Below are 25000 nucleotides of genomic sequence, written 5' to 3'. Positions count from 1 at the left end.
GATAGATGAATGAGCGCCGACTCCATGTCCCACCCTTCCTCTCCAATCTCCTTTTTGAATCTTTATCTCCCCTCTGTTCTCTACTCCGCTCCCCAACTCTCTCTCTCTCTCTCTCTTTGATTACAACTTGTTTTCTTTTTCCTTCTCTCTCTCTCTTTTTGATTATAACTTGTTTTCTTTTTCCTTCTCTCTCTGTCTCCCTCTCGTCCTTCTCTCTCTTCTCCTCTCTTTCTTGGGTGTCCAGTTTTCTTCCTCTCTTGTTTCTCTTCCTTTCATGGTTTTCTTGCCTTGCCCACATTCTCTCATGTCTAGTTTAGTTGTCTTTTGTCCTTGTTTACATTTTTTTCCGTCGTGTTATGCATCTAGCCCCCACCTCTTGTATCCTTCCTCTCTCTCTCTCTCTCTATTCTTCCGCATCTCTTGCTGCATCCTTCCCCTCCCCCCCCCCTTTCCCCTTTCCCTCTCCCCTTCCTCCGTCGTCCTCTTCCCCTCTTTTCCCCGTGTATTTTCCACCCTTCGTGTTCTTTTGTCCTTTTGTTTTCCTCTTCTTCTTTGTCCCTTCCCCCCCACCACCTCTCTTTTCGCTTTTTTCAGTATTTTTTTTTATCTTTCATTGTCTTCTCTGTCCCTTTCTCTTTCCCCATCTCTTTTTCTCTTTTATTTCTTCTTCTTGTCCTATTTGGATATTTTCTTTTCTCTGTCCATTTTCATCTATTTCTACTGTCTTGTCCCTTTTCCAATTCTTCTACTACAACGTCAATTTCTATTTTTTTTCTTTCAGTTTCTTCTTTATAAGACTATTTTCATTATTCTCTTTAATTTATTGTCCTCTTCCATGTCATTTTCTCCCTTTCATTGTTGTCTTCCTTGTCCTCTCCTTTTCCTTTTCCTTCTCTGTACCCTCTAATGGGATGCTCGCTAGCCGAGTGGTTTAGAGCGTCGCTATTTGCGGCGGAGGTCGAGGTGACGTCAGTTCGATCTTTGCCGCAAGCGAGTTGGACCAAGGGTATGGTTAATTAAATATCACGCTACAAAGTCTTCTATAAGGGGTACTTTCCAAAACCTATTCATTAAACATCAACTTTCAATTTCTCGTTTTTTGTTCTCCATTTTTATATCATTCCACTCCCTTTCCATCTCTATAAAGAGGTTTAATGAATAAAATCAACTGGCGGCATAGAAGATAAAATTCGAGTATGATAGTGGTCAAGATTCAAACTAAACTGTCTCGTAATATCTCTTGGTAGTTGTCATCTTTACCTCTTAGTAGTTGTCATCTTTACCTCTTGGTATATGTCATGTTCACCTATTGGTAGTTGTCATATTTACCTCTTGGTATCTATCTACCTCTTGGTAGTTGTCATCTTTACCTCTTGGTAATTGTCACCTTTACCTCTTGGTATCAGTCATATTGTTATATATTACCTCTTGGTAGTTGTCATTTTTACCTCTTGGTAGTTCTCATTTTCACCTTTTGGTAGCTGTCATTTTACCTCTTAGTAGTTGTCAATTTTATCTCTTGGTAGCTGCACCTTTACCTCTTGTTAGTTGTCATCTTTACCTCTTCGTAGTTGTCATCTTTACCTCTTGGTTGGCGTCACCTTTGCCTCTTGGTATTTGTCATTTTCACATTTTGGTACTTGTCATCTCTTGGAATCTGTCATCTTTACCTCTTGGTAGTTGTTACATTTACCTCTTGGTAGTTGTCATCTTTACCTCTTGGTACTTGTCACCTTTACCTCTTGGTAGTTGTCATTTTTACCTCTTGGTAGTTGTCACTTTTACCTCTTGGTATTTGTCATCTTTACCTCTTGGTAGTTGTCACTTTTACCTCTTGGTATTTGTCATCTTTACCTCTTGGTAGTTGTCATCTTTACCTCATGGTAGCTGTCACCTTTACCTCTTGGTATTTGTCATATTACCTCTTGGTAGTTGTCATTTTTACCTCTTGGTAGTTGTCACCTTTAAATCTTGGTAGTTGTCATTTTAACCTCTTGGTACCTATCTACCTCTTGGTAGTTGTCATTTTTACCTCTTGGTAGTTGTCACCTTTAAATCTTGGTAGTCATTTTAACCTCTTGGTACCTATCTACCTCTTGGTAGTTGTCATCTTTACCTCTTGGTATCTATCTACCTCTTGGTAGTTGTCATCTTTACTTCTTGTGCGGTTAAGGAGGGCTTTCCTCCTCCCCTCCCCCCTCCTCCTCCCTTCCCTCCTTTCCCCCCCTTCCCTCCTTCCCCCCTCTTTCCCTCCTCCTTCCTCCTTCTCGTTCATTTACAATAATTTCTCTTTGGATACCCCAAGAATATCTTCCAGTCGAATAGCTGTCTAATTACTCTCTCTCTCTCTCTCTCTCTCCCTCTCTCCCCTTAGCTCTCTCTCTCTCTTCCCTTCGCTCTCTCTCTCCTTCTCCCTCCCTCTCTTTCTCTCTCCTCTCTCCCTCCCCTCCCCCCTCTCTCTCCTTCGCTCTCTTTCTCTCTCTCCTTCCTCCCTCTCCCTTCCTTTCCCCTCTCTCTCCCTCCCCTCCCCCCTCTCTGTCTCACTCTCCTTCTCCCTCTCTCTCCTTCCCCCCCCTCTCTCTTTCTCTCGCTCTCCTTCGCTCTCACTTAAGGAGCTCCGTCTCTCACGATCCCTATCGCTAATTTTCCTAATCCCACAAAATCCCCTGAAATTCCATTCGCTCCACCAAGTCCACTTCCAGAGTCCACTCGCCCTTCCCTCCCAAGCGTCTTCCACACCAGTTGCCTCTTTGTTCCACCTATTATCCACTCCATTGTTCCACCTTTTTCACGGTCCCCCTCCACCTGCTCTGTAGTCCACACACGCTCCACATTCTGACTCCACTTTCTCCATCTGTTAAGAATTTTTTTATCCACTTAAAAAATGCCAAAAGCCAGAAACTAAAATAAAATAAAATCAAGGAAATAAAAATATAAGCTAAAATGCATATACATACATATACCAAGGCTTTTTCCCCCTTCCAAGGGAGGTAGCCAAAAAGGGAAAGGCATAAAAACACTCCCACCCATTTCATCCCTAAATACACTCCACACCCCTCCCACCCTCCCTCTCATCTGAGCACCTCCTGGATGACGGGTCATCCCTGCACCCTGCCCACCGCCCTGGGTCAGAAGCAATATATAAAGGTCCCGTAGAGCACCGCAACATAAAAAAAAAATATATATATATATATATAGAAAAAGAAAACGGAAGCTGGTGCCTGTCTGCCCCGAAATTATGATTTTTCATTACTATCATTATCATTACAACCATCATTTTCATCATTATTACAATTATTGGTCTTCATTATTCATTTACTTAAAAATCTACTGCCCTACGTCATCTACTTTTTTGTTTCTTCCACTTTTTCTTTCCAAAATCCACTTTGTTCCACCTCTTCCACCTGGCGAGATTTGTGCCAAAGCCTTTCGCACGATTGCTAACATTAGAAAGCAGAATTTCATCCGATTTCCCAACCTAGAAAACCTAGAAGCAATTTTCCTAAGTATAGCCATTTAAGTTAGTAACATTCTAGTTCCTACAAAAACAATAAATAAATAAATAAATTAATATAAACATAATAATAATAATAATGATAATAAAATAAAACTAACAAATTTAATATTTATACACTAAAACAATATGAAACATAATAATAATAATAATTATAATAATAATAATAATAATGATAATAATAATAATAATGATAACAATGATAATAATAATAATGATAATAATGATAATAATAATAATAATAACAATAATAATAATAATAATGATGATGATAATAATAATAACAACAATAATAATAATATTTCTATTTTCGAAAGACACAGCACAGGACAGCCAAGAGTCCCTTTAACAAGTACCGCACTCCCTTTTTCGAGCAGCAGTTGCCTCAGGTTCCCAAACGGGGGGTGGGGGCGGGGACGGGGGGGGGGGGGTTGATTCTGACACGGAAATTACTCAAGGCCACGACTCGTGGACAGGTCGTGTTTGCAGGCGCGACACTTGCCGCCTCTGGCCCAAGGAAGGAAGGAAGGAAGGAAGGAAGGAAGGGAGGAAGAAGAAAGGAAGGGAGGGAGAGAGGGAGGGAGGAAGGGGACAGAAAGAAGAAAGGAAGGGAGGGAAGAAAGGAGGGAAGGAAGGAAGGAAGGAAGGAAGGAAGGGGGACAGAAAGAAGAAAGGAAGGGAGGGAAGAAAGGAAGGGAGGGAGGGAGGGAAGAAAGGAGGGAAGGAAGGAAGGAAGGAAGGGGGACAGAAAGAAGAAAGGAAGGGAGGGAAGAAAGGAGGGAAGGAAGGAGGGAAGGGGGTGAGAAAGAAAAAAGGAAGGGAGGGAAGAAAGGAGGGAAGGAAGGAGGGAAGGAGACATGAGGAGGAGACAAGGAGGGAGGGCTGGAAGGAGGGAAGGAGGGAGGAAAGGAGAAAAGGAGGAAAGGAAGGATGGAGGGAAGGAAGGACATAAAGGAAGGAGAAGAGGAAGAGGAAGAGGAGGAGGAAAAGAAGAAAGTTATGGTGGGTCGGAGGAAGAGACGAAGAGAAGGAGGGAAGGAAGGAGGGGGAGGAGGAGGGCAGGGTAGAGGAGGAGAGGGAGAGAAGAGGGGTGAAAGGAGGACTGGGTATTGGAGAGGGAAGGAAAAGAGGGGAGAGGGGTGGAAGAGAGGGAAGAGAGGAGGCAGAAGAGAGGGAAGAGAGGAGAGGGAAGAGAGAGAGAGAAGAGCGGAGGTGAAAGAGAGGGAAGAGAGGCGGCGAAAAAGAGGAAAGACAGGAGGAAGAGAGGGAAGAGAGGAGGCGAAAAAGAGGGAAGAGAGGAGGCGGATGAGAGGAGGCGGAAGAGAGGAGGCGAAAGAGAGAAGGCGTAAGAGTGGAGGCGAAAGAGAGAAGAAGAAGAGAGGAGCGAGAAAACGATGAAAAAAAAAATACCAAGACTTTCACCTCAACAAAGCTATGAAAAGAATGATGTAACGAGGGGAAAGGAAGGCGTGTGTGTGTGTGTGTGTGTGTGTGTGTGTGTGTGTGTGTGTGTGTGTGTGTGTGTGTGTGTGTGTGTGTGTGTGTGTGTGTGTGTGTGTGTGTGTGTGTGTGTGTGTGTGTGCGCGCGCGCGCGCGTGGCTCTTCTTATTTAGTCCGGATTTACTCTCCTCAGAACCTGTGGAAGGCTCTGGACGTGTGAAGGGGGAAGAAGATTACCTAAGATGAAAATATGAAAGCCGAACTCTCAAGTTAAAAAACTGTTTTGGGAACAAGAGCTCCTTAAAATAAGGATGTAGGTGTTTGGAGGAGGTGTTTGGAGGAGGTATTTGGAGGTTACTGAGGAGGAAGGCATTAAAGTCCGGCTTGAACAACTAATTACCATCTACTACAGGGGTAGTACCCGGACCTCCCACGTTCCAAGTCAGAGACACTATCCACCGATTCAAACAGGAGACACGTACATGCTCAACATTGAACCCTTCTGGTGAATAAAATCGTTTGGTGGCAACCTTACCACATTATATATTTACATTCTGGCTAGACTATATTCATTCTGACTAGTCACATTATATTTTTTCATTCTGTCTAGGCATAGGCTATTTTTACGCAATCGAATATGTGGGGGATGCGCCGCCTGTCTGAAAGGGGGGCTGGGGGGATAACAACTCCACCAAAATCCCCCCCCCACTTGGATATAAGCCCCTATCCCATCCTTTACTAAAAACCACTTAATTCTAGCCATAATAAAGACACAAAACGCGTTTTGAACGAGATTACAGCCATTCGCTGAAGACAACGATCCCCCCCTCCGAGCGTTCTTCAAGGCTGAAGCCGTTTCCTGAAGTTTCCTGAAGTCTCTTGAAGTCCTTCCTTGGCTTCCACTGAATCTATGAAGCCGACGTAGCTTATATTTCCAAATGAGCCCAAATTGACTTTGACGTTTCAATTACGCGAGGTGGGTATTAAGGGTGGATGGGGAGGGGGGTGGGATAGGGGGGCTCCCCCTCCCCCCGCCTGCCCCCCTAAATTCCCGTGGGGAGCTTCCTCTCGTCTCTATAAAGGAAGAAAGGGTTTGTTGGTTCTATAAGGATAATGGAGGGTGATGGGGTGGATGAGGTGGAACAATCCACTGAACCCGATGGAATGTGTGGAGTAGCACAAGTGGCGTCCACGTCCGGGGTGGAATGTGATGCTTGTGGAGCATATGATGGTGGAATGCGTTTCAACGGGAAGGTGGAGTGAGGAGAGGTGGATGGGCTGAGTCTGGAAACGTGTGGAATGTGGAGTAGGTGGAATGGTGCTACATGTGGACGGAAGATGGTGCAAAAGTGGAATGTAAAGCGTTGTGGAATGCATAGGGAATGCAGAAGTGGAATGGAGGTGGCATGTGGAATAGGTGGAATAGTGCTATGTGTGGATGTGAGGGTTACACAGGAAGTGGAATGTGTAAGAATGGGACTATGTAAGATGTGGAATGTGGAAGCGGTGGAATTATGTGGCATGGTGAGAAGCAAGGAGGAAAACAAAAGGATGTGGATTGAGCGAAAAGGAAAGGGGAGGTGGATGGACAGGTGGAAGAGGAAATGGAAGGGGAGGTAGAAGAGGAGGAAGGGGAAGAAGAAGGGGAATAGGAAGGGGAAGAGGAAGGAGAAGAGGAAGTGAAGGTGGAAGGGGAAGAGGAAGGGGGAAGAAGAAGGCGAAGAGGAAGGGGAGGTGGAAGGGGAGGAGGAAGGGAAAGAAAAAGGGGAAGAGGAAGGGGGAAGAATGAGAGGATGAAAGGAAGGAGGAAGAAGCGGAGGAAGAGGAGGAAGAAGGGGAGGGGGAAATAGATGGGGAAGGAGAAATGTAAGGAGATAAGGAAGGAGAAGAAGTAAAATAAGGAGGTGAAAGGATAGAACAAGGAAGAGGGAGGGAAGGAGAAGGGGAAGACGAAGAAAGGGGAAGAAGGAAATGGGAAAAGGGGGAAAGGAAAAGGGCAAAAGGGGAAGGAAAGGGAAACAAAGGAAGATGGTGAAGGTAAAATAACTTAGGAAAATGTAACACAAAGAAGGAAAGCGATAATGAGATGGAAAAACAAAAACAAAACAAAAAACGGAGTGGATGAGGATGAAGGATGTGGGTGGGAAGGAAGAGGAAGAGGAAGTGGAGGAGGAGGGAGAGGAGAAGCCAAGGTTGGATGCCAAGAATTTCGGTCACATTAGTACCAAATTCCTCAGTTCTTTCGCCCATTGCTACAATGGGACATTTCTACTGTTTTTTTTTTTAGCCCACTGCAAGACCACCGTCCTATCCCCTGGGGGACGATGCGGCCTCACCACGGTGGATATGTGGGTGAACCCCATTTAAATTTCTTTCGAGTGGTAGGATGAAGAAGAACGCTACGCGCACACACACACACACACACACACACACACACACACACACACACACACACACCTCGTGGCGCTGTGTTTAGAGTTCTCGCCTGCCACTACGGCGGTCCGGGTTCGACTCCCACCCAGGGTTGAAATAATTTCAGTATCGCTTCGCTGCGGGGTGTTACTCCAACTCTCGTGGGCGGGGAGTTGGGTGTGTGTGTGTGTGCGCGTAAGGTCACAGTATTACCCATAGATCGGTCATGCGAGCTCTGAGCTCTCATCCGGGAGGTTAATAACTATTGCTCGCTCACGAGTCCAACACATGATCCAAGACCATGGTAAATCAAACATACACACACACACACACACACACACACACACACACTAGTCTCCATAGCTTTCTAGGAAGCTGTTCTTAGCGACCTCATAACTTCATGTCCAAAGCTTACGATGTCGCAACTTATTTTCGTCGTAAATTTACGAGAAAGAGAAATATGCAGCGAACAAGATGTACTACTACACTGTCCCCTTAAGTAAGTCTGGCCTTAGTGATTTATCTCGTATATAATTGATAACCTGTCCTTCTATCCTTAGAGAGAGAGAGAAAGAGAGAGAGAGAGAGGGGAGAAAGAGAGAGAGAAAGAGAGAGAGAAAGAGAGAGAGAGAGAGAGAGAGAGAGGGAGAGAGAGGGAAAGAGAGGGGAAGAGAGAAAGAGGGGAAGAGAGGGAAAGAGGGAGGGAGAGAGAGGGGAAGAGAGGGAAGGAGAGAGGGAAAGAGAAAGAGAAGGAAAGAGAAAGGGAAAGAGATTGTGAGGGAGAGGGAAAGAGAGAGAGGGAGAGAGAGGAAGAGGTAAAAAGAAAGAGGGAGAGAGAGGGAGAGAGAGAGAAGAAAAGCCATTGGCAACAGATGACGGAGAGAGAGAGACCGACGACAAAAGAGAGCGCAAAACAAATGAAGAGGAAGAAAAGTTAAGACCTGAAAGGAGTCTTCCGACCATCAACCCCCCACCCCTTCTCCTTCTTCTTATTCTCCTCCTCCTCCTCCTCCTCCTCTTCTTCCTCCTCCTCCTCAAACCGCTGCCATGCCGTCATCAGCCAACCATATAATGTCGTTAAAACGAAGAGGCAGAAAAGGACATGATAGACCAAAGAGTTATAAAGGAGGAGGGAAAGGAGGAGGGAAAGAAGGAGGGGGAGGAGAAAGGGGGAGGGGAGGGAAAGGGGGAGGGAGGGGGAGGGGGGAGGGGGAAGAGGGAGGGTAGGAGAAAGGAAGTGAGGAGAGAGGGGGAGGGGGAAGAGCGAGGAAGATGGGGAGGGAAGGGAAGAGGGAGGGGGAGGAGAGAGGGGGAGGAAAAGAGGGAGGGAGGAGGGAATGGGGGAGAGCAAGGAAGAGGGGGAGGGGAGGAAAAGGGAGGGAGGAAGGGATTGTGAAGAAAGTATACAATATCAATGGGAAGGACGAAGAGGAAGAGGAGTGAGAGGAGGAAGAGGAGTGAAAGGAGGAAGAGGAGTGAGAGGAGGAAGAGGAAGCGAAGGAGGGAAAAGGAGGCGAGGGGGAGGAGTAAAAGGAAGGGGGAAAGGAAAAGGTGGAAGAGGAGGAGGAAGAAGAGGAAGACGGGGAGGAGGAGGAAGAGGAGGAAAAGGAAGACAGGAGGAGGAAGAGGAAGAGAAAACAGGTGAAGAGAGGATTAAGAGATAAAGGCTGACTTATGGAAAAGAACGGAAGAGGGGAGGGAGGAAGAGGAGGAAGAGGGGAGGGAGGAGAAGGAGGAAGAAGAGGAGGGGGAGAATGAGTACGATGATAACATAAGAGGATATGGGGAAGATAGGGACGGGGAGGAGGAAGAGGAGGCGAAGAGAGGGGGGAGGAGGTGTGGAGAATGAGGATGAGAAGAGGGACTGAAGGGGGAAGAGTACGAGGAGGAAGAGGGGGAAGAGTTGAAGGAGGAGGAGGTAGCGGGGAGGAGGGAGGGAGGGAAGAATGTTGAGTAAAGAGTGAGGAGGAAGAAGAGGAGGAGGTAACGGGGAGGAGGAAGGGGAGAAGAATTATGAAAAAAGAGGGAGAAGGAAGAGGAGGAGGTAACGGGGAGGAGGAAGGGGAGAAGAATATTGAGAAAAAGAGGGAGGAGGAAGAAGAGGAGGAAGAGCTGAAGGAGTGGGTAGCGGGGAGGAGGAAGGGGGAGAAGAATGTTGAGAAAAAGAGGGAGGAGGAGGAGGAGGAAGAGGGGGGAGGAGAAGGAGGAAGAAGAGGAGGAAGAGCTGAAGGAGGGGGTAGCGGGGAGGAGGAAGGGGGAGAAGAATGTTGAGAAAAAGAGGGAGGAGGCGGAGGAGGAAGAAGAGGAGGAAGAGGGGGGGAGGAGGAGGAGAAGGAGGAAGAAGAGGAGGAAGAGGGGGGAGGAGGAGGAGGAGGAGGAAGAGAAAAACGAGAATAATGTGAGAGAATGCCTAGAGACCTTTTGGCCCATAACGATGTAAAAAAAATAATAAATAAGATAAAATAAAATAAAATAAACGAAACAACCAACAGAACACAAAAGCGCATTGCTTGCCTGGGTGTTTACCCAAATGAGACGTAAATTCCCGAAGATGAGGAGGAGGAGGAGGAAGAGGAGGAGGAGGAGGAGATGGGTTATTTTCTTTCGCTGCCAATAACCAGCGCTTCTATCCTCGGAGGCAACATCATGCCAAAGTTGTGAAATAATGAAAGTGGTAAAGAAGAATTTTAAGGAGGGCAGCAAAAAGGAGGAACGGCTGAAGTTAAAAAGTGATGAGAGAGAGAGAGAGAGAGAGAGAGAGAGAGAGAGAGAGAGAGAGAGAGAAAGAGAGAGAGAGGTTAACCTTTTAATCCAGACGTGTCTGGAATTCACCCCCACCCCCACGCCCTCCCCAATAAATAAAATCGCTTAATGTTTGGTTAGAATAGAATATATAAAGTCCATAACACCTAAGAGGTAGCCTACCGAACTGCTGCTGCCTCGCCGTTATCGTCGTCGTTGTTGTTCTTGTGGGTAACCACTTCCAGAAATCGACAAAATGGCCGTCCCCAAAATGGCCGGCGTCCAGAGGATAAAACCGCCAAGAAAATCAAAGTTGCCCCAAAAGAAAGTCGGGGGAGGGGGGGGGAGTTGAAGAGAGAAGAGGAGAATTATGAGGAAGAGGAGGAAGAAGAGGAAGAGCAAGAGAAGAATGTTTAGAAAAGGGGGAGAAGGAAAAGGATAGATGACGAAGAGGACAAGAACAAAAGGGAGAAAGTGTGAAGAACAAAAATGGCCAAGTTTACGAACGACATAAAAGTTTCACGAGGAGACTGCCGTCCCTCTCTCTCCTTACCTTTCTGGTCGATGTAGAAGATGCCTTGGCCTTCGGCGCCCACCAGGGAGTAGCTGACGGCGGCGTCGGCGGGCGCCAGGTCGGCGTCCAGGGCCGTCACGGTGAGGACATGGGTGTGGGGCGGGGACCCCTCCGAGACGTTGGCCATCAGAACGTCGTGGCCGAAGACGGGCGAGTGGACGTTCTCGTTGACGTCGACCACTTGCACGATGACGTGAGTCAGCGCTGACAGGGCAGGCGACCCGTCGTCGGTAGCCCTGACGGTGACGTTGTAGGCCGGTCTGCGCTCGTAGTCGAGGGGCGCGGCCAGCCGGAGGGCACCCGTCTCAGGATCGAGCGAGAACACGTCCTCGTGACCCTCCATCAGAGTGTAGAAGATCTGGGTCGAGTCCTGGTCTGTCGCCGACACGAGAGTGACCAGCGCCCCCAGGGGGAGGTCCTCCGGGACCCGGACCAACCGCGGGCCTCCGGGGAACTCGGGCGCGCAGTCGTTGATGTCGAGAACTTGGATGGTGACGTACGTGTGGGAGGTGAGAGCGAAATCGGTCCCGGCGTCCGAGGCCAAGGCCCGGAGTTCGTAGACTTCGTGCCTCTCACGGTCCAAGGGCCTCGACACCGTCAGGATACCCGTGACCGAGTCGAGGAGGAAGTCTTTTGTGTCCGTGGCCAAGGAGTAGGCCACGGCACCGTTGGGGCCTTCGTCGCGGTCAGTGGCGCGAAGTTGGTAGATACTCGTGCCATTAGCCACGTTCTCCGGGAGGAAGAAGCTGTAGGCGATCTTGTCGAACTTGGGGGCGTTGTCGTTGACGTCCACGAGAATGATGACGACCTCCTTGGACACGGCGCGCTGCGGGATGCCGAGGTCGTACACCGTCACGTTCAAGGTGTACCTGTCGACGTGCTCCCGGTCGAGGAGTCCGGCCACAGTGATGTCCCCGGTGTCCGTGTTCATGAGGAACACCGACCCCGTGTTCCCTCCGGAGATGGCGTAGGTCAGGTGGCCGTTGTACCCGTGGTCGCGGTCGTGGGCATTCACCTGGAGGACGACCGTGCCCGGTTCGCTGTTCTCCCGGAGCCGGACCTCCCGGGGGAACTGCCGAAGGACCGGCGCGTGGAGGTTCTGCTGTCGATCGGGCGGAGGGAAGAGAAGGCGGACGTCGATGTTGTCGGCGTTGACTTTCTTCGACCTGTTGATCTGCTGGGCTAGGCGCTGCGCCACGCCCATCTCCCGGCAGTTGACGGCGGCGGGAAGGGTGTCACCGATCGAACCCTGCCTCTTCATGAGTTGCAGCCGGATGGACATGGTGTCCGCGAAGTGCTGCCCGTCCGTGGCCGTGACGTTGAGGACCCGCTCCGAAGCCCGGAGATCCTCCAGGTCGCAGATGAGGCTGAGGACACCCGAGTTCGAGTCGAGGGAGAAGCAGCGGTCCTCGTTGCCCGAAACGATCCGGTAGCTGATGATGTTGATGGAGTCGAAGTCGACGGCGGAGAGGGTGAAGATCTCGGTGCCCGCCGGGGCGCTCCGGTAGATGTACCCGGTGCAGGAGACGCGCTCGAACTGCGGGCGGTTGTCGTTGACGTCCTCCACGTGGATCTTGATGATCTTCTCCGTCTGGCGACGGTAAGGAGATCCCCAGTCCGACGCCCTCACCCGGAGGTACCAGACCCTCTGCTCCAGTTCGTAGTCGAGGGTCCGCGTCGTCCGGAGCTCGCCGGAGAAGTGGTCGATGGCGAAGGGGACCTCCTCGGCGTTGGCGAGGCTGTAGGAGACGTAGCCGTTCACGCCAGAGTCGTAGTCCTGCGCGCGCACCTTCGTCACCCAGGTCCCCACTGGCTGGTGCTCGTCGAGGCGGACGATGCCCTGGGGCGCCACGATGATGGGGTCGTTGTCGTTGGCGTCGGCCACGCGGACGATGACCTTGGCCGACGCCTGCTGGCGAGTTCGACGAATGGCGGTCGTCGTGGCCGCGATAGAGAGGCTGTAGCTGTTCCGGTTCTCTGCGTCGACGAGCTTGGCGAGGCTGAGGACTCCCGAAGAAGGGTCCAAGTAGAACTCTCCTCCTTCGTTCCCGGCCATGATCGTGAAGGCGACCCCTCGTTGCTCCCCCGGGAGGCTCGCGCTCACCCGCAGGAGTGTCGTGTTCACAGGGGCGGCCTCGCTGACGCTGACTTCGTAGTCCTTCTGCAGGAAGATGGGCTCCTGCTCGATCCTAGTGGAGACCCCGACGCTCACCAACTTGTAACTGAACCTCGGCCTCGAGCCTCGGTCGGTGGCTTTGAGGGTGAGGTTGAAGCCGAGGGGGATGTCGGACCAGTCGAGGGTGCTGAGAGCGGCCAGGTTGAATTCGTTGGCTCCGGAACCGGGCAGGATCCGGAAGACCCTCTCGGGGTCGCCCTCGACGATCTCGAGGCTGTGTACCTCTCCACTAAGGCCCTTGTCTCCGTCCATGACGTTGACGATGGCCACGACGCTGAGGTGCGCGTGGGAGACGGGCTCCTGAAGGTGGGTCACCCGGATCTGGGGCTCGAAGACGTTGATCTCCGTCACGTCGATGCTGAGGCGCGCCTTCGAGGGACGCCCCTTCCGCTGGGGGCTCCTGTCCTGGGCCACCACCGTCAGGTCGTAATGCGCCTGCTCCAGGTACCGTAGCGGCCGCGTCAGGGTGACGACCCCGGAGGTCGGGTGGATGGCGAAGACCCGCGTGTCGTCGGAGAAACTGTAGTAGACCTGGCCGTTGAGACCATCGTCAGGATCCTCCGCCTGAACACGAGCCACCGAAGTATGGAGCGCCGTGTCTTCGCTCAGCCTCACGTTGTACGACTCCGGGTGGAGGAAGAAGGGCGACAGGTCGTTCATGTCCGTGATGGTGACCCAAACACTCGCGACGACCCCATCGAGGTCCACCTTACTCCTGTCGTGACGTCGATGCTGGGCCTTGACCTTGAGCTTGTAAAGGTCTCGGCTCTCCCGGTTGAGGACCTGTTTGGTGTTGGTCCTGACCGAGAGTTCCAGGAAGCAGAAGTTACCTACGACTCGAGCCTTGGCCTTGAAGAAGTCGTACGGGTCGCCCTCAACGATCTTGTAGCGCATGTTGAGGACGGGCCGGGCGAGGAAGATCCCCATCATGTCGTCGCTCACGACGGGGGTGTTCCCGAGGGCGTTCTCGGGCACCGTCGCGTTGTAGTGGTCCGAGGTGAACCTCAAGTCGAAGTCCAGGCTCCTCTCCTCGAAGGCTCCCGTCACCGTCGCCTGAAGGGACACTAACACTGGCAGCACCAAACTCACTCTCCACATACCTCCTCCTCCTCCTCCTCCCATTCCCACTGTCCTCCTCCACCTCCTCCTCCTCCACATTAATTCTAATGTCCTTCCACTGTCCCTCTCCATTCCTCGTTCACCTCCTCCTCCTCCTCCTTCGTATCTCCAAGTCTCCTTCGTTCTCCATGGTCCGCTGTGGCGCTCAGGGGCGGGTTGGCAGTGTCGGGGGCGGGATTGAGGGCGTGGGCGTGGGGCGGCACAGGGCGGCGGGCGGCCCTGCAGCAGGGTTGGGGATACTGTTGGGGTCATCTTATTGAGAGGCTTCCTACTCCAACAGTCTTCATAGTAGCGTTACCTGAAAGAAGAAGAAAAAAAGGTCATTATTAGCTCCTACTCCAGGGTCAAGTCCTACTTCAGTGTCTAATCATCCTCCAAATGCTGGGTTACTACCCGGACACGTAGATCCCCAAGTCGAAAGTTTTGGTCCAAATCGGGAACAAAGTGACTGCTCACAGGGTTGCACCCCAGTATAGCGACATGGCGTACTGATGAGGGAGACAGTACAGGATCCTTACTTTAATAAAATCGTCCGGCGCTAGTCATAATAAAATTAACAATGTGTGTGTGTGTGTGTGTGTGTGTGTGTGTGTGTGTGTGTGTGTGTGTGTGTGTGTGTGTGTGTGTGTGCGTGTGTGCGTGTGATCTATTTGAAGGAGTCAATCGTTACCCGCAAAGCGAGATGGTTAGGTCTTCGTTACGGAAGAGAAAATCGCCTCAACCTCTTCCCACTCAATACTTTGAAATTGGCAACTCTTTAATTTCTCAATAATGCAACAATACTGCGATCGCTAGCTACTTCTAGAAATTAAACAATTACCTGTATTTTCTAGATGATTCTAAGTTGTTTACTGTCTAGAAAACTTCCCAGTAATTCTCTTAGTAAAATTCTACTTTCTATTGGTAGAAAGATTGTAAAAGTACGGCCCTTGGCAATGGCGTGGATTGCCAGGAAGTCATTACGTCATAAAGACTGTGACGTCATGTCGACCGTGAGGTCATAACGTCGATGCGAGTTCAAACCACCATCTCAAGGCGACGACGATGAAGAGGAGGACGCGGAAGGAGGGAGGAAGGAGGGAGGAAGGAGGAGTGAAGGGAGGAAGGACATACCAACATCCCAAAGAAGAGCAATAGAGAATGTCTGTCAGGAAATGAAGAACGCTCAGCCAGCCGTATAATTAATTAAGAATCCGGTAAGCAGAGTTTAACAAAAGTATTTTGTTCTCAGTTCCAGTATTGTTTCGCTCAGACGTCAACTTCTCTTTGAAAAAGAAAAACAGAAAAGGGCTTATTGCATATATAAGACTTTTTTATATAAAAAATAGTTGTTCGTCGTTAAACGAAACATTTTGAGACGGACAATTACAAGTGAAAATAAATTTCAAAATTACTGGATAACAAAAGATAAAATCCTAGATTAACTTCATTAAACAATTAATACTAGAAATTTTTCGACATTATTGTTATCAGTATTTATTCAGTAGTGCATTAGCACTTTTACATAACATTATATAATAGGTAATTAATTAAATATGCTCACTATGAGTTTATGGTAAAACAATTCCTACAATGAATTTAAACTTTGAATTCATGGACAAAAATATCCGAGCAAAGTATAAAAAAACAGTTTTGATAAAATGTTACTGTTTTTTACGCGCAAAAATATGTATATGACAGATTATTTTCGTGTGATTCTATTAATATGAATGTGCGAAGAGTGACCATATGAAATTTGTGTTTGAGCATCAAGCGTCGATATGACGTCACAGTGTAAGAAATGCAACGGACTTCAACAGAATCTTTTCACGATACATTTTCAAAATGTACATCAACAGTAGGGTTTTTAATTCATTTTAAGAGGATTTTCAACTTTCATACGATGAGTTTTAATCTATTCTGACAGGATTTTCAGTTTTTATACGACCAATACACTTTGATGTTCTTCTCGACCATCTTCGCTCAGTAGGCGCGAGTTGTCAGTTAGTTTTATATCATTTGTTTTCATTCGCTGTCCGAAGAATTTAAGAAACTGAAATAATGTTCCAAATCACAAGGTTTTACGATGACGTAATGTTTCTAAAGCAAAGTTTGAGCTGCCAAGATCAAATCACACACACACACACACACACACACACACACACACACACACACAAAAAAAAAAATGGCAAGATAAAAGTACGGGAAATCACTTTGAGCTAAAAGTAAAAAATCACATCGAACTAAAAGTAAAAAACAATGAGTGATTCCTGGAAGACTTGTAAAGTCACTTAGTAAGATAAAAATAATTCTAGCTCGCTTGGCAAATTTTTCAAAGTCCCTTCTCTGTCTAAAAGCTACATTGGCAATCCAAGATGTATTGAAAAATATATTGGGAATATTCTTCTCAAAGGATACACAGACACTAAATGCATACAAAATAAAATAAAATAAAAATAAAATGAAATAATAAAAATAAAATAAAACAGAATAAAATATCCCAACCCAAACTGTTTGAAATAAAGAAATAAATATTATTTTTTTTTCTCTTAAAATATGAAAAGCATCAAGCAGGGAGAGGAAAACAAAGTAGGAAGTAAAAATACAAAATAAAAGATAATAATGATAATAATAATAATAATAATAATAATAATAAATGATAATAATAATAATAGTGATAATAATAATAATAAAATAAAATGGTAAAAATAAATTGAAATGGAACAAATAGTAAAAAATCTCAACCGAAACTGTTTGAAACAAATAAACAAATTAATAAAAAAAAAATCCTCTGGAAATTTGAAAAGCATCAGGCGGGGAGAGGAAGACAATGACGCCTTGCCACAGTATTCAGAAACACTTCGAAGAACGACGTAGGAAGTAAAGACACAAAATAAGATATAATAATACAAATAATAAAACAAAATAGTACAAATAAAATAAAACATATCAAAATAATAAAACATCCCAACCGAAACCATTTGAAACAAATAATAATAATAATAATAATAATAATAAATCGTCTGGACTCGGAGATCCATTTTAAGAGAGATGAACAAAAACGCAGCCGAGCCTTCCAGCAACGAAGAAGACAAGAGACTCGTTACATCAACTGGGTCGACCTACATCGTCACAATTTGATGACGATATTCACATTATGCACATCAAATAAATGATAGCGGCGGGGGGGGGGTGAAATCAACACAATTAAATCCAAACTGAATATTCATTCAAAATGTGAATTCTTGAATAATTTGTCAATTACACAAAGGATTACAAAGGCGGAGCACGCCGACAGGAGACCTTTTGGTCCATATCTAGGTCGGATGCGAAAAAAAATAATAATAATAATAAAAGAATAAATAAAAACTATAATCATGTAAATAACAAATAAAATACATAGATAAATTCATAGGTATAGTTAAATAATAAACAAACAGGTAAATAGTAAATAATAATAAATTGACGTATAACTAATAATAAATGAAAATCAGACAGACAGATGATAACAAAACAAAAACAAATATTATAAAACAAATTATAATCATTACAGCATCTTGCTCAGGTGTCCATCCAAATGATTCTTAAAGCTTCGAACTGAACTACATTGCACTACCTGTGCAGAAAGTTTATTCCATTCATTAACTACACACAAATACACACACACACATACACACACACACACACATATATATATATATATATATATATATATATATATATATATATATATATCAATGGATTACAAAGGAGCATGCCGACAGGAGACCTTTTGGTCCATAACTAGGTAGGATGTGAAAAAAAAACAATGATGAATAATTAAAAATGATAATCATATAAATGATAATAAATAAAATAAATAAATAATAAACAAACAGGTCAATAGTAAACAATAATAAATTGACATCAACAATAATAAATGAATATCAAATAAATAATAAACAAAGACAAATAATAACAAACAAATAAACAATATAAAATAAATGGCAGGCAATACAGCACACACACACACACACACACACACACACACACACACATATATATATATATATATATATATATATATATATATATATGTGTGCGTGCGTGTGTGTGTGTGTGTGTGTGTGTGTGTGTGTGTGTGTATTATACATACTATCGTCAATCTTTTTGTAACATGTGTTGTTCTCTTGTCCACCATAAGTACTTTGATCTTCGCCTGTAAGGCTTCCAACTCTCAAGTAATTTAATTCCAAGACATAAAAGCCTTAATGGATAACTTTGATGGTATTTTACGCTTTAGGAGTATAATTGTGAACTTTAATGTGATTTTAACAGCTTAAAGTAATTATGGATGTGGAGTTGTTGTTCTATTAGTCTTTGTTGAAGCTATCTTTTGAGAAGACGAGAGAGAGAGAGAGAGAGAGAGAGAGAGAGAAAGTGAGTGAGGGAGGGAGAGAATGGAAGAGAGAGAGAGAGAGTGGGAGGGAGGGAGAGAAAGAGAGAGTGGGAGGGAAGGAGAGGGAGGATGAGAGAGAGTGTGGGAGCGAGGGACAGAGGGAGGGAGAGAGAGAGAGTGGGAGGGAGGGACAGAGGGAGGGAGAGAGAGAGAGTGGGAGGGAGGGAGGGTTGGAGGAAGAGGGAGAGAGTGGAGAGAGAGAGATAGAGAGTGGGAGGGTGGATAAGAGAGTGTGGGAGGGAGGGAGGGAAGGAGGGAGAGAGAGAGTGGGAAGGAGGGAGGAGGGAGAGAGAGTGGGAGGGAGAAGAAGGGCGAGAGTGGAAGAAAGATAGAGAGTGGGAAGGAGGGAGGGAGGAGGGAGAGAGTGGGAGGGAGGGAGGGAGGGAGGAAGGAGAGAGAGTGGGAAGGAGGGAGAGAGAGTGGGAAGGAGGGAGGAAGGAGAGTGGAAGAGAGTGAGAGAGTGAGAGACAGTGTGTGTGTGTGTGTGTGTGTGTGTGTGTGTGTGTGTGTGTGTGTGTGTGAGAGAGAGAGAGAGAGAGAGAGAGAGAGAGAGAGAGAGAAAGAGAGAGAGAACGTGTTTGTGTGTGTGTGTGTGTGTGTGTGTGAGAGAGAGAGAGAGAGAGAGAGAGTACGAATGTATGTGTGTGTGTGTGTGTGTGTGTTTCTATTTATCCCCTTCACCCTCTAAACCTTTATACTAGGCTGTGAGGGGGGGGGATCTCTCCCACCGTCAGCTGAAATAAATCGGCTGACGACAGCAATAATAAGATACAAACACGAAGGACAATTTACATATCACATGTATAACGTTACTGCCAAGAAAGGGACGTGTTACCTAAGATCCAAAATTTCGAGCAAAAACCCCGAAATGTAACCTTTATCGACATACGTATCGCTGTTCCGATTACGAAACACTTCTTGTTCAGGTAATTCTATTCTTCTATTCAGATTAAAGATAAACCTCAGACCGGTGAAGATGATTAAATTAAACCACTTCGGTTAATCCTCCACGGCCACGTTTAAGCATTTTCTTCTGGTTAGCGCCAGTGAGTGCATGAATAAATATGCAAATAAATAAACAAGTTAATTTATATAACAAAATATTTCACGACTGTTAAAATCAAATGAAAACGAATAAATAGGTTAATTTAATTAATTTGTTTTGTTATAATTGTCTGTTTGTTTATTACTATTTGCTTCATTCACATTTATTACTAGTTATATGTCAATTTATTATTATTTACTATTTATCTGTTTGTTTATTTTTCAACTATATCTATGCATTTTTTTATTTTATTCATTATCATTTATATTATTATATTCTTGTTTATTCATAATTATTTTTTTCGCATCCGACCTAGTTATGGACCAAAAGGTCTCCTGTCGGCATGCTCCGCCCTTGTAATCCTTTGTACATACATATACCAAAGGCTTTTTCCCCCTTACACGGGGGGGTAGCCAAAAAGAAAAAAGCATAGAAACCACTACCAGTACCATTCCATTCCCTACATATTTCACTCCCCTCCACCCTTCTCCCTCACTCTTATCTTGGCACCTCCTGGATGACGGGTCATCCCTGCATCCTGTCCACTGCGCTGGGTCAGAAGCAGTGTCGCAAGACACAGCACATTCACAGCAAGGCCGCTTCATTAAATCGGCGACCCCCCTTCTCCGTCCCCTCATGCAGGAAAGAAGACGGGGAGAAATCCCTTCGGGCTGCGTCAGATTTGTTCTCATACATACTTCCTCACCCACCATCCCCCACCCACTCCCCCTCATGCATCATAGCATCATCCATATACAACCCTTCTCCATTCATCCCTATATTCTGTCCTCTCCCGTCCTTCCTCAACAGACATTCCTCTCTTTTGTAGTGCCCCTTTCACCCCATCCATCCATCTCATCCTAGGACGCCCCCTCATATTCACTCCTTCCACACCTCTTTTACTATCTTTCTTCACTCATTCTTTCCATGTGTCCAAACCATCCTAATACTCTTTCATCAACCCTATCTCCCAGCTCCCTTTCCATCCCTGTTCTCCTTCTCACCTCCACATTTCTCACTCTAAAATCTGATCTACACAACCCCTACCTGTCCTAAAACCACACTCTCCTAATCCTCTCCATCAAGACCCACCCATAAGCCTTCCCAACTGCACTCAACAAGCTGATCCCTCTGAAACTACTACACTCACACTTGTCCCCCTTTCCCTTGTAAGGCGGAACTATACAGGCACTCCTCCAGTCCTCCGGCACTCTACACTCTCTTAAACAAACATTAAATAACCTCACCAGCCAGTCCACCATAACTGTACCTCCTTTCTTCAGACATTCTGCATGGCATTCATCCAACCCAAGTGCCTTACCTACTCTCATCATCTTAACAGCTGCTTTCTTTTCATCTCTCCCTATTTCTCCTCCATTCTCCTCACTAATCACTCTCATTTTCTTAGCACTTCCCACTGCAACTACCTTTCCCTCCCTATCCTCCTTCATATTTAGCAACTCCCTAAAATACTCTGCCCACCTCCTCCTCTCTACTTGATTCGCCTTCTCTTCCTCTTTTAATCTCTTTGTAAAACATCTTTTTATTACTTTCAAAAATTTCTGTCATACTCTTACCCCATTTCACATCTGCTCTCCTCTTTGCTTCCTTTATCTTATGCTTAACTTCCCTTCTCTTTACTTTGTACCTCTCATACGATTCCCTCGTCCTAATTCGTAGCCAATCTATGAATGCCTGCTTCTTCTCTTCTACACCCTTCTTAACTTCCTCATCCCACCACTCACTACCCTTCCTTCTATTTCCTCCTGCCCTCCTTGTTCCACACACCATATTTGCAAACCTTATGACTCCCTCCTTGAACCATCCCCATTCCTCCTCCACTCCTAGTTCTACTCTATCCTTCACTCCCTCCCACTCCTCTCTCAGCTTCTTCTTATTCTCATTTTCCTTTTCTTTCTCCCTACCTTCTGCTCTTTTCCTCTTTCTCCGCCTATTCTCCGCTCTCAATTTACCTTCCACCAGAAAATGATCTGATATTCCCCCACACTTTCCCCTTCAAACATGAACATCTTTAACTCTTCCTACCATACTCCTGGTCACCACTATATAGTCCATTAACGCTCTATCTGCCACCCTTCCATTTACCACCCTCTCCCATGTGTTCTTATCCTTGACTTCTTCCTAAACACTGTATTTGCTATCATTAACTCTCTTTCAAGACACATCTCCACCATCAATTCTCCACTACGATTTTTACCTGGAACTCCATACTTCCCAATCACTCCGTCCATTAGTTCGTTTCCTACCCTAGCATTAAGGTCTCCCAATACAACTACATTGACATTTCTTCCTAATACCTCTATACACTCATTTATATCTACCCAAAAAGCCTCCCTTTCCTCTACGCTCTCCTTACTACCAGGCCCATACGCACTTACAAAAATCCACATCTCCCTTCCCAGTTTCATCTTCATTCACATCAACCTTGATGAAACCTTCCACTCCACGCTTACTTATCTCTTCACTTACTAGTATAGCCACCCCTTCTTTCCCTCGTCCCCTTTTCACTCCTGAGTACCTCCCAGCCACACTCCCAAACTCACACTCACCCTTCCCTTTCATTTTAGTTTCACTCGAAGCCAGCACATCCATCTTTCTTTTCACAAACATACTGCCTATCTCTTCCCTTTTACTCTCATCTGTACCACATCCACGCACATTAAAAGACCCAAACCTTAGGGTACTGGTTGGAAAACTCCCAGACTCTCTTATGCCTTTACTTTTTTTAGGAATATCCCCTTTGGGGCTACAGATAGCAGGACTCATAATCCCATCCCCCGTCCCGTTTTTTTCGCTTCTTACGACTCAAGTGGAAAGACTTGGTGGTAGCATTCTCTTCCACCACCACAGGGTAGGCGAAAAAAGGAAATGAATATTCAGAGAAATGGCACAGGACAGTAACAAGGGGTTGGGGGACAGCATAACGGAGGGACAGTCGTAGTATAAAAGTGTCATCATTTCTCTATGAACAGAGTTTTCCTCTATCACAGACAAAATGATGTAATCCTTTGTAATGAACCAAAATTAACAAAACAAACCCTCATCAACGCAAATCGTCTCCTGACGAAGACTTCGCCGAAGGAACCCATTTCCCGTCGCTCCCTGATGAGGGAGGGAGGGAGGGAGGGGGGTGGGAGAGGATCCACCACCCGGAACCGAGCGACGGCAACCCCCCCCCTCTCCCCCCAATCCCCCGGAATGGGTCTGTGTTTATAACGAAGACCCGGAATGTCCCATCGACAAGGCCCCTCACGACCTCCCCCTCGAAGCCTCCCACCCATCACATCTCGTCCTCGAACGGCAAACGACACTCAAGGCTGACTCACAGCAATCACTTGAAGTGGCCTGCGTGGTAATCGTCCGCGCACGGCCGCGTTCGAGCAACCAACCGCAAAGATCCTCAGCAGTCACCGAGAACTGAACAATGACAACGACGACGACGACGACGACGACGACGACGACGACGCCGACGACGACAACGCCGTCAGGAAGAACAGAAACGATCTCAGAAGTTTGCCTAAGGAAATGTGGTCCACCATGCACAACGAGGCCGATCATAATATTCTGTCATTAATCTCAATTCTATTACTTCCCGTTGTCAACAATGGCTGGACTAAAATGGATATCAATTTGAAAACAGGCGACATCAAAATCTGTAAAATTTCGAATTACAATTGATTCTGCTTGATATAAATAATCTATCTTGTGTAAACACTTTTTGGGTGTTTAAATGCATTTATGTCTGTAAATCATATTACTTTTTTGGAAAAACTGTGTATACTAATAAATATTGCCTTTACTGACATTCAAAGTGTGCGTATACAATTTAGTGAGGCACCCTATATATATATATATATATATATATATATATATATATATATATATATATATATATATATATATATATATATATATATAATATATATAATGCATACGCGCGCACATACAAACTCCCGATAGCATGGGATTTTAGTACAAGTCATCTACGATTAACGTATGATGTATTATAAACAAGTAAATGAATAAATAAATAAATAAATAAATAATAAATCAGTGAATAAATAAACGAAACAAAATGCCTTCCGAAACGATGAAGTACCGCATAAATGAATAACATGGCATCCCTCGGCTGAAACATCCCCACCACCACTTCCCTTCCCTTCCCCCCAATGATGCTGTGACGTCACGATTTGCAAGGTTGCAACGCCTCCGATTGCAGAACGCGTTCCTGGTGCACCAGGCAGTATGAATGGCCTGCAGTTGCGGTCTCTCTATGTGTGTGTGTGTGTGTGTGTGTGTGTGTGTGTGTGTGTGTGTGTGTGTGTGTGTGTGTGCGCATGTGTGTGTGTGCGCATGTGTGTGTGTGCGCGTGTGCATGTGTGTGTGTGTGTGTGTGTGTGTGCGTGTGTGTGTGTATGCATGTGTATGCATGTGCGTGTGTGCGTATGTGTGTTTATGTGTCCGTGTGTGTGCATGTGTTTTGTGTTTATATATATATATATATATATATATATATATATGTGTGTGTGTGTGTGTGTGTGTGTGTGTGTGTGTGTGTGTGTGTGTGTGTGTGTGTGTGTGTGTGTGTGGCGAAAAAGGATCTGGGAATTATGCACGGCTTCCATGATATTGCTTGCTGGGGAAGAAAAGGAGACGAGGAGAAGAGAAGAGAGAAGGAAGACAGGGGAGGGAAAAGTTAAGGGGAGGAGGAGAAGGAGGAAGAGGAGGAGGGTGGGGAGGGGAGGGAGTTAAGATGGGGTGTCACCTTTTTTTTCTAAACCTTAGCTGATATCATTACTTGCTTATCATATTTCAGAGAAAATTTTCTGTTGGACGAGATGGTGGATGTATGTGAACCGGGGCAACTATAGGTGTGACATACAAGAACCAAAAGGTCTCCTGTCGGCATGCTCCGCCTTTGTAATCCGTTGTAATCCCTATATTAATGTCTATTTCTACATCAATACAATTTCATCTGAAAATAAAATTTCATAAAATAAACAATATATAAGGAATCATGTCATCTACTCAACGAAAGATAAAGCCACATAGTTCTGATACACTGTGGGACAGGTTAATTTGTCCGTAACAGAGAACTCTTATAGTGTTGGCAACAGTCCAGATGTTGGTGCAAACGGTGGTTGGCAAGACGGTGCAGGTGGTGGCAAAAGCTGACGCCCAGTAGGTGGTCAAGGTCATGTTGTGGTGTAGGTGGCGTTCTATCCTCCTCCTCCTCCTCTTCCTCCCATTCTCCTCCCCTTCCTCCCATCCCTCTTGTCCTTGCCATACGCCCATTCAAACATCTCCATTGTTTACCTTCTCAGCTGATCTCATCTCGACGACATGACGTCATGAGTTGTGCACACGACGTCTGAAACGCACAGAGAGAGAAGACTCCACATGACCAAAGAACACATAACATCCACATCGCCTCACGCATACCTGACTGTCTGTCTGTCTGTCTTTGAAATCGCTTGGTGTGCTACTCTCCACTTGAGACGCTCTTCTCTCTCTCTCTCTTGCCCCAACACTCCACCCTC

The 25000-nt window shown here is 46.0% G+C and overlaps 1 protein-coding gene across 6 annotated transcripts in view; it reads right to left on the bottom strand.

Annotated features, from left to right (window-relative positions):
• kug (FAT atypical cadherin kugelei) overlaps window positions 1-25000 on the bottom strand; it is a 406977-nt gene that overhangs the window by 215144 nt on the left and 166833 nt on the right. For all 6 annotated transcript variants that reach the window (XM_076200002.1, XM_076200001.1, XM_076199999.1 and 3 more), the window contains one exon: window positions 10662-14275. In XM_076200002.1, the coding sequence (XP_076056117.1) occupies window positions 10662-14229 (3568 nt within the window). In that variant the 5' untranslated portion in view covers window positions 14230-14275. The remainder of the gene's footprint in view (window positions 1-10661; window positions 14276-25000) is intronic.

Source organism: Oratosquilla oratoria, chromosome 16 (assembly GCF_046742065.1).
Source record: "Oratosquilla oratoria isolate Oo_2021 chromosome 16, ASM4674206v1, whole genome shotgun sequence".
Classification (NCBI taxonomy): Eukaryota; Metazoa; Arthropoda; class Malacostraca; order Stomatopoda; family Squillidae; genus Oratosquilla; species Oratosquilla oratoria.
The sequence above is the reverse complement of the archived record's forward strand: the minus strand, read 5'-3'. Positions and strand labels throughout refer to the sequence as shown.